Consider the following 10,695-nt stretch of genomic DNA (forward strand, 5'->3'; position numbering starts at 1 on the left):
ATGGCAAAGGATGGAGAAAAAAGCGATTGGAAGGAGTTTCTATGGAACCCGAGGACGAGGGAGTTTCTGGGCAGAACGGCGAGCAGCTGGGGTAAGTGCTGTCCAGCTACGGCAATGCAGCAAACAGGGTCCCCCGGCTCTATAACAGGTCTCTGGCACAGTGGTTTCCCCCCCCCTAAAGGTTCGCTAAGATGCTGTAAGAGAGAAATGAGCGTGTGTAACCATGACATGAATTTCGACCCTGCTTGAAGTTAGGCGGTAATTTCCTTCAGGCGATGAGATGGATGTCGCTGTCCACTACAGGTTGGTGCTGAAATCTGACTGCGGCACCGCTCCTGTGGAAGCCAGCCGAACCCCCCCACCCACCCACCCCACCCCAACTCCTGTCTACTTTATTAATTTAATGTATTTTTTCTACAATGCTTTCCCTGCGCATTGCGCCCAGCATAAGGGATGAGGCATTTGGTTTTATTTTACATTTGGATAAACCTGATTACAGCAGCATTGCTGAAAATAAAAAGGCTCCACTTTCTTGTAAAGTGCATGTAATCGATTCTTCTCTTCTGAAGAGTGATTTAGTTATAACTATGACTTTCATTCTGCTGCAGAGAAGACTTTTTCTAGGAAAGCGGCTTACTGAAGTTGTACAGAGATTTGTTTGCATGCCCGTGGCTTCATCAAGTGTGTGTGCAACATGATGTCATTTATTTCCAGGCTTTTCCCCTGAGATGCTGAGCGACGATCAGGTCAAATCCTCTTTTTAACACCGTAGTGTTGCCATATACTGACACATTTTCTGCTATACAAAGACCCTGCAACTAGTTCAAAGATTCATGAGATGACAGGGCGCATATGGCTCTGTTCTAATGACATTGGAGCATGTTTAATCTGGGTAAAGCCGAGGGCTAAATGCTATTTGTATCACCTCCAACTCGACCCCTCCCAGTGTGTGTAAATCAGTAAGGGATTTAATCCTAATCTAATGAGTTCATTGGCTGGAGAGGAAGGTATCAAATTCAGCGTGCTCTGGCAAAGTAAAACATTTTTAGGAACTTGGATTCATTTTCACATTTTCACTGAAGATCTGAGCTCAGAGACTTGAGTTTAGCACTCGAGGCTGAAACTGTGTTAAACGTAGTCTTTACTTTGAGTTTGAATTTTCTGATTATTTTTCATCAGTGCACATATATTATTCTTTCAGTGTGGGGCTGGGACTCATGGACTGTAGCTTCCTTAACTGGAATCCTCCCACAGTGTACAACTTAATCCAGTCCAATGTGCCCCAGGTGCTTTAAGGTCTGTTGGCCTTTTTAAGCTGCGCTCTCTGAGACTTAGTAATTAGGCTATTTCTGGAGTTAGAGACTACATGTAGGTGTGCTAAACTTGGCTTTTCAGAGTAGCACTTTCTCATTCTCCTAATGCTGTACATACTGTACCATTACTTCCAATGTGCTGGCAACACGGCCTAATCTACTCGTGATACAGTTTCTTACGGCTTGCACTGAAGAGGGGTTTAAATGCAGGTTTCCAGTCTCTTTAAGGCATTAATGTGTTTCTGCAGCACAATGCACATTCAAAGCATTAGATCAAAGACTTCTTTGAGGATGAGACGCAAAACACTTCCTTTTGTGTTCTGCTTTCTGTAAAGAGCTGTAATGATATGGAAATAACCTTGATAAAGGAGAGCAGTGCTGCAGGTTTGTTGTTACACATGCCACAAGCTGACACAGTGAAACATGGTCAGACAACTAGCTTGACTAATGAAGTGTTCTGGACCTCCCACTTCCAGAAACAAAGTCCACACTGCAACACAGGAAAAGAACCTCAAAGGGCCTCATGGTGACCAGAATCACGGTGCTCTTTGTTACTTTAACATTGTGTACGAGATAATTAGCAGTGTTTGCCGGTGAAAGAGCCACAGCTCAGAGCTATCCACGCTCTCGCCAGACCTTTTCATTTTTATTTCAGAGGTGCGTTTGATCAGCAAGTTGCAAAGCGATTAAACAGCATGTCCTCCCAATTAATTGTGAGAGAAAAAAGGGACACCTCCTGCCATTATTACCGAAGAAAGAACAGGGTAGTGGACCATCCGAGCCTGTCCTTTTGTTCTTTTCTTTCAATCACCGTCTGCATACAAAACCAGTGCGAAACAGAGACGCCTCACTGTCCATCATCAGCATGACTGAGAGGGCAGGCTGTAAACCCAACACCCTGTTTGCCAGGGGGGGAAGCCACCTTGCCTGCACGCTTGATCCCGTCTGGATGTGCGCACATTCATTCTCCCCCTGGGTGGTGTCATATTTGTGGTTAGCACAAAAATCCCCCCACCCCCTTGACGACAGAGACAAACACTTTGCCACTTTTGTTGGATCGTAGCGTCTCTCTTGCTGCGTTGCCTCCAGCATAGTTCATGGTCTGTGTATAATTAATAACTGAGCTTGTGTCTTTTCTGTGGTGTAGATGGGATGCTCATTGTCATCCCACTAAGGGATTCGTTTTTATTAGATTCTAAAACTTCAGGTACAGTCAGGCAAAAAATGCACACACAAGCTGTGCACACAAGCTGTAAATCATCAAGATACCCCTCTGCGATTGCCACCCCCCCTCCATCTCCCCTTGACATTTTGCCAGTCTGGCAGCGCAGGGAGACAAATGCGATGCTGAGCCTGCTGACTGAGGGAGTGAGCGCCACGCTGGGGGCCATCCAGCAGAGGTGCAGGGTCAAGGCACTCAGCTGCCTCCCAACAATGGCCTCAGGTGTCGATGCTTGAAATGTGGGATGCGTCACATACATGTTCTGTATGTGGATAGGAAGCAAACAGCTGCTTCAAATGTATCTGATGGTTCCAAGTTAGAAAGATCGCCTCAGAAATGGTTTATGAATTTGTTGATCTCACAAAATAACAATGAAAAGATGCCAAGTTAGGATCTCCATCTGAAATCTCAGTATTTTCGTCACAACAATGACAAAGTAAAGCATTAAAAACAAACTCTTCTTTATATCAAATGTAATTATCATTATCAATTTGCTCGTACACAGTTATTAATAAACCTAGTCCCCTGACTCTGTGGCTCAGTCTCCGGGGCATCCTTATTTTCTCTCTCCTGGTGTTGCCTTCTGTCATTCTTCCTTCCTTTCTGTGGACAGGACATATAATGAAGTTGGTCGTCAGCCACGAACTCCTGCGTGGTTAGGTTCACTTTGTGTCATACTTATTTTTCAGTCCATGCAAAAACACAAAGAATTTAAGGATTAATGTGCAGCTTGTGTTTTGAGTTTATGTTGATAAAATAACATAAAAACCTGCAGTGGGCAGAAACATGGAAGGAAAAGCTCTGCCTGATCTGTACTAAGCACCTTCCACTGTACAGCCACTGGCATGTGTGCTAAAATGAGTCAGTATTGAGTTATGGCTTCACATATGATTCAAACCCTGCTCGCCCTGGTGGATGTCTTCTGCTTCACACATTGCACCACCGCTTCTTATATCCTACATGCACTTTGTGCTTTTTATGCTACCCTATAGTGCTTCCCTGTTATTCTTTTTAAAAGACCCATGATTGGACACCATCTCCTATTGTGGTCTAGATGATCTAAAGCCTTAAAATAGAGCCCTGGGGAGACTCTAGTTCTCTCTCAGACCACTTGCATTAGTTGCATTACAGTGAAAATGTGTTGCCTCCAGTTATTTTAACTTTAAACGATGATATTTTAAGCATTGCATCTAAAGGATGATTTCTTTCATGTGAGTGAGAGAGAAACAGAGGCAGATGTTGCAGATGCAGTGAAGCAATTTAACGAGGATTAACTGAAATCCCGTAGACATGTTTGGTTAGAGAGTGACGTAATAGACATGAACTACTCATCAATTCAGATGTGAGATTATTTGTTCTCATTAAGGGTTTGTGTGCTGCAATTATAATGAAATGGACTTTGCTGACTTGCAGATGTTAGTCTAATGGACTTTATGCATAATTCATAGATGTGCTGTGGTGTACAGCAGACTAAATAATGTAATCATAGCAAAAAAAAAAGGATTAAAGGTTATTGGGGTTTTTTGCACAGTGTATCAAACATACATTTTCCATGCAATAAACACATAAACACAAATTATATTATCTTATATGTAGCCATTTATAGATGAAAATGTCTCAGTGATATCAATTTTGGGGCATATGATCAGATTATCTTTCTACAACATCAACTGACCAAATCTGATGATGAAGAAATAGTTTTTACACATTTTTCCAGTTGGGGAAGATGCTGTTTTGTAATATTTTAATATTCCATTTTTGTTACTATTGCTTATATTAATATGGCTCTATTTTCTCATTGTCTGCAGGCCTTATTTTTCTCTTCTATTTAATTTTCTACACCTGCCTCGCTGGCATGTTTGCTCTCACCATGTATGTCATGCTGCAGACCCTGGACGAACACAGACCAACCTGGCAAGACAGGCTCTCCACACCAGGTGCAGAAACTATAGATACAAGCTGCATGAACACAGATCATGGTCTGTGCACTGTGTCATGTACTCCCTGCTGTCTCTCTTGTCACTCTCAGGCTTGGTGATTAGACCTCGGGCAGATGACACCTTTGAAATAGTCTATACTAAAGAGGACACTGAGAGCTGGGACCTGTATGCCCAGACATTGGACAAATTCCTTCAACGTAAGTTTGGCTCTTGCCCTCTAAGACAGAATGTTATGACATACACAGATAATCTCTTTATAGTTAGCTGACAGGAGATCGTCTTGTACTGGGATCTTAGTTGATTATAAAGACAATTTCACCCCCCACACACACTCTCCTATTTTCCCTGCAGCCTACAATGATTCCCTCCAAGCCCAGAAAAATCACGAGTGCGCCCCAGACAAGTACTTCATCCAGGAGGACAGCGGTGAGGTGAAGAACAACCCGAAACGATCCTGTCAGTTCAACCGCACAGTCCTCCAGAGCTGCTCTGGAATCGATGACCGTTACTATGGATACCGAGAAGGCCAGCCATGCATCATCATCAAGCTGAATCGGGTATGAAAGGAAAAGAGAGGGGAGTGAAAGGGACTGGTGTTGCTAGGAGACATGGAGTGACTGAGACAACCAAACTGGTTGGAAATGATAAAAAGAAAAAAGTCACTATCATAATTAAACTGATTGGTTTTTGCATTTATCATCATTCACTTATGTTATATCGCCTAAAAATGAACAAAAAACGGTTTTCTTTATTTTCTCATCAGGTGATTGGTTTGCTGCCAGGAAAGGATAACCAGGCTCCGTATGTCACCTGTGCTGCAAAGGTAATCCCTTTTTGTCTTTCACAATCAGAGGCTTGACACAACAGTTTTATTCATAGCTATTGTGCCTCACGTCATCTGCAGTATTCCACCTGTCGTTTACCTCCATCTTCCTTTCTTAGCTATCATGAATTTCTTTTCAGGCTGTCTTGTCAGTCAAGCCAGTTGTTTTTATCGCTGCCCTTTTCTTTTCTCCATTGTGTTCCATTAATTTGTTCACTCGCAGAAATACAGAGTTGGCAAAGATCAATGGGTAAGAAAAAGTCCAGGACCCATGTTTGGTACAGTTTAGATCAGAGGTGTCAAACAAAAAGCCTTTGGGCAAGAAGAGGTCTGCCAAAGGGCCCAGTTTCACCCACTGGGTGGTTTTACAAAGTGTGTAAAAATTGTGAGAGTATGATTAGTATTTTTGCACTTTTTACTATATTTAGGATTATATCTTGAGACATATCTGTCTTCATATGACTTAGTCTGCTATATCACACTGACATAAAGTAGTTTAGTAATTTGTACGATTTATGATGCGCGTGTTTGTAATAACAAAGTTGCTGAATGTAGAAAAAAATATTGTTGAAATTGGCTTTAAAAAATGTTATTTACATAGGATTCTACTTAACAGGTTATCTTAGTCACTATAAAATTTGACGCTGCGTTACCTTTCTCAGAGTTTGACTCCCCTGGTTTAGATAATATTTCTATATGATATATCTGTAGCAGTCGATCACATTGTTGTTTTGTATTTGCATTTTAGAACTAGATGGTAGATATGTAGGAGAAAGAAATTTAGAGAAAAGTAGACAAATAAAGCTCACCTCCACCTTATAAAGTGGAGATTATAGCTATATAACTGATGAAGCCGTTTCACCCCCTCAGAAAGATGACGCTGATAAAATTGGAGAGTTGATTTACTTTCCTCCAAATGGCACAATCAACCCTATGTACTTCCCTTACTACGGCAAGAAAGCGCAGGTAAGAATGTGGTTTAAATTAAAATATAATGTGCTGTAAACACGATAGCAGTAACTGTTAATAATTAATGTGTGTTTGGTTACAATTGCGCACACAGACCACAGAGTTAAACCTACTGGGTCGTCTTTGTTGACTGTTTTTGCAGGTGAACTACTCTCAGCCCTTGGTTGCAGTCAAGTTCCTCAACATTACTCACAATGAAGACGTGAACATTGAGTGCAAGATCAACGCCGAAAACATTCCCGTTGGAGGTGAAAGGGACAAGTTTGCTGGGCGAGTGTCTTTCAAGCTGAGGATCAACAGTAAAAACTAGGTTTACCCCCCTCCTCCAACCCCACCCTAACCCCCACCCCCACCAGCCTCATCCCCCAAAACATACTGTCTTCATTCTCAGCAACACTGCACATGCACAGAAAACAAAAATCACAGTATTCACACCCTTTTTAGGATTTGTTTACACCCCCAACCCTTTCCAACCTCACCCCCACCCTCCACCCCACACCTCTCCACAGATTTTTGTGGGAAATTCTTTGTCAGGTCACGTGGCGAGACGAGGTGAGAACCAAAAGGGTGCTAATCCTGTCATTATTTCTGTGAGCATTCACACACAGGTTATTTTCCATCAGTTAGTTTGAGGTGATGTCTATTTATACTGCATGACAAACTAGGGGGCTATAAAGGACGTGGACGTGTGTTTGCAGAGTTTGCAAGGATCAGCAACTTTACCACTGTACTGCTGCTCCCCACCCCCCGCCAACCCGCTGCCTCCTCATAGAGTATCCCTCTAGATATGAAGATCCACAAATTACAATACCGAGCGTGTATATCTACAGTATTTATACAGCATAATAATAGTAATCTTACATCAGTGCGTCTATTTTGTTGCACTTTAAAAGAATATTCCAACAAACAGGATTGATGCAGAGATGATGCCATTTGCATGTGCGTATTGTCTTAGTATGCTACAAAGGCAGGAGGCTCCTGTGTCCCACCTCTCGGCTGCTTACATCTGTAATAAGTTCAGCGACTGACCACCAGGAGGGACCACACCGTAATCTTTAAACCTGTGTTTTTTAAAAAAAAATGTGATACAGTAAGATGACCCCCCGCCCCCAAAAAAAGAAGAACATGAGGTACACATTACAGGTAAAGAGGAGTAAAGAGTGCAGGAGATCGTGTGTTTTAGTTCATACTGTAGGTCGGGAAGTTGCATGCAATGTGCAATATTCATTAAGTGGCATGCATTATGAATGCCCGTATCCATTCATCAGATGACTCCTATTAAATAGTAATCATTTTGGATCATTTGATATTCACTCTCATTGTGAATGAGTAGCTTGTGAAACAGATGATATATATATATTTATATATGGGGGGGGTCATATAACACCTGAATTCTCAGTCGGTTACGGGGTAAACTGAACTCTAGCTTTGTGGATCCTGGACTGCAGTCCAATAAGATACCTGAATATCATGTGAAAATGACAAAATCGACCTCTGTTCTGCACGAGCACACAAACACACACAGACAAAATTCAATATCGCATTTTATTCCCAAAGTCAAACCTAGAATTTCTTGCGTTTCAGTTTTTAATATTAATATTCAATCGATGTTTAGAGGAGTGTATTGCATCTATTTCACTTGTATCAGAAATAGATGCCATTGTAAAAAAAAAATGGTATTGTTTTGCACAGAAAGTGCGCTTTTATTCTTTTCTTTTTTTGTGAAGCTGACTTGAGTTTATTAATGCATTTCCAGTTTTGAAGGAAGTTGTTTGTTTTTTGTGTTTTGTTTTTTTGGGTAGTTTTCTTTTTTCTCATTCATTCTCATTTTCGTCACCTAAAGGATGCATCTGAGATACGAAAATGTACACTTTACCTCTTATTTTAAAAGACAGTCGTTACTTTATTATTTTGAATGTTAGTTCAGTTTTGATTTGTAGGGCTGTAGCAAATTAAAAACAACATGAAGATTTACTCCATTGACCACAGAAGAAAGATATTTTTTTGTTAATTTGGTTCGATGTTGTTGTGTTCCCCGGTATTGTATGAATCATACTGAAGGAAAACCCATACTGATAACAAGACAATCAGTTTCAGCCTCTAAAAAAGTCAGACATGTTCCTGAGTTTAGTGCTTGAGCTGTTTTTCATGAGTCCGCCACCCAGTTTGCATGCATTTCTCCTCTTGCAACGCTGCAACACTTACTTAATTTCAATGTAATCTCTTAATCTGGTCAGCTAATCCAGAGCAGGCACGCTGAACTTCTTTACCCCGCTCTGTTGCTCCTCCTCCTCGTGTCAGGCGGCCGGTTCAAGGTTTATTCATTTCTCATTTTGCTCACCACATTCACATTACACTTTGTTTAGTTTGAATCACATCACAACAAATAAAAGTGTTCCGCTTCACTGGCTAATCGGACACTCTTGTTTCACTCACGCATGTGAAGATGATTTCTTCAACCAAAGATCTACATGACAGTTAAAATTGAATTTCCACTTGTCTGACACATCCTCAGCAGTAGATCTGAGTAAGGATCCCATGCAGAGATACTGTAGGATCCAACTGGAGGGCTAAATACCCTGTGATAATAAAAAGGCCTCCTCTTATATAATAATAATACGCACAAAGGAACATGGTTCACCACGACATAACAGTGCCTCCTGGTGGACAGACAGTGTTGCTCCCCCAGTGTCACAGAATGTTATTTCCTGTTATCTCCATTTATCTGCTTTTTTTCCAGTGATAATTTGGAAATGTCTTTGAAAAGCAATATATTTATTTCTTGTGTGGCTATATGAATATTTACAGGAAAGGTTGTAACACAATCAGAGCGACGTGCATCAGAAACAGTAAGGAACAAAAGGGAAAGACTGCATATATGCCAGTGTGTGTTATTATGATGATGGAACCATTAAAAAAAAAGAATTGTTTTGTTTATAAAAGAGTATTTTGTTGTAAAGATGAGAGAATGCATTAGCCTGGAATATATCATGTGATAGGACGTACTAGATAGATTTTCAGAATAGTATTCAAGGAAACTTGAATAGATATGGATTTGAGTTTTTTTTTTCTTTGAATGTTTTTGTCATTTGAGTTTGTTTTACTGTTTTAAAACAAACCTATAATCAAAGCTTTCTGTCAGAGTTCTGACAACACTTTATCCACTGCAAAGGTTGGAGAAAGCCAACTGTTGGCTTTTAAGTAGAGATAACTACATGAATAAGTAAAAAACAATCTCATTGCCCCTTAATGTTAAACTGTATTACTGCTTAAGACTGGTATTATAAGCCAACAAGAAGGAAATTCAGTGAATTTGTTCAAACACTCTCTCCCTAACAGATGATAAATATTCTGGATCTTTGTTTTCTGCTCTAACTGTATGTATATTTTTGCTCATGTTTACTGCAAACCAAGATAGAGAAATGAATAAATGTTATTTAAGGGAACTCAAACTTCCTTTCGTGCCTGCTTCTCAGTCATCTTTCTGCTACTCTTTGCCAGTTTCATGGGCGGAGGGATTGATGTATTACTCATGATCAGGCATGTTCTAGAAACTAGGTGGAATAGCAGTGACCAACGTGTAGTTAAATATAGCATCACTTTCACAGTTGACAATAAAACAAGCCAGCTAGTGTTAAAAGTAGTTTTCGGATGAATGTAACTAATGAAACTAATATAATCTCATTCTCCATAATCCTCACAGGTAACCATATATTACTGTTTAAAACAGTAATATATGGTATATATAATATATGATGATTATATACAAAATAAACTTGATTTTCACAAAATGATTATGCCATCCATGTCACAGGTCACTTTGACTGTAGACAGGAGAAAAATGTGGATGCTTTATAAGTTGTACTTTTCCCCCCCTGTGGCAGTTGCTTTAAATAGTCTGCCACCAAGTGGTTGACAGGATTAAAGGTGAAGTGTACTTCCGCTTCCTGACCTTTACCCAGCTCCTGTCTCCTCTGCACTCCGTGACTTTAACCCCATTTTCTCCACCGTTGCCCACTCAGAAAGAAAGCGTTTCATAAAAATGGAGCCAGCGTTGGAGGTACTGCTGGGTTTAAAACAGTCTAATCAACACCAGCAGTGCAGATGAGTCATACACATGCTATTCTCTCTGTTACACGTGTACTCTGTAATATAATACGGAATATTCTTTGATATTATAACAGTAATACCAAACGTATTCGGACAGGAAAAGCCTTTGCATTTGGATTCAGACAAAAAGTGCAGAGTGTGTATAGGTAAGAGTGCCACATAGACCAGATTATATTCACTGTGATGTGACTTCTAGCAGGGCACTGGAACCTCTGCTGGTTGGTTGGTGCACAACATAAAGAACATTTTATTGCCAGTTAAATGTTTTTCCATTGCTGGATCACACGATGAGTAGAAATAATCAAATGGATTGTCTTC

The 10,695-nt window shown here is 40.5% G+C and overlaps 1 protein-coding gene across 2 annotated transcripts; it reads left to right on the forward strand.

Annotated features, from left to right (window-relative positions):
- Positions 1 to 6,577, forward strand: atp1b2b (ATPase Na+/K+ transporting subunit beta 2b). Of its 2 annotated transcripts, XM_085363619.1 has the most exons (8): positions 1 to 91; positions 4,344 to 4,472; positions 4,565 to 4,672; positions 4,827 to 5,032; positions 5,239 to 5,298; positions 5,522 to 5,548; positions 6,169 to 6,264; positions 6,410 to 6,577. In XM_085363619.1, the coding sequence occupies exons 1-8, from the start codon at positions 1 to 3 to the stop codon at positions 6,575 to 6,577; spliced, it is 885 nt and encodes a 294-aa protein (XP_085219745.1). The 2 variants fall into 2 exon arrangements, with proteins under 2 accessions (XP_085219745.1, XP_085219746.1); XM_085363620.1 differs by lacking the exon at positions 5,522 to 5,548.
- Positions 6,578 to 10,695: the final 4,118 nt, after the last annotated feature.

Source organism: Diplotaxodon limnothrissa, linkage group LG10, assembly GCF_057381915.1.
Source record: "Diplotaxodon limnothrissa isolate DT_005_m linkage group LG10, D_limnothrissa_male_GT1.1, whole genome shotgun sequence".
Lineage (NCBI taxonomy): Eukaryota > Metazoa > Chordata > Actinopteri > Cichliformes > Cichlidae > Diplotaxodon > Diplotaxodon limnothrissa.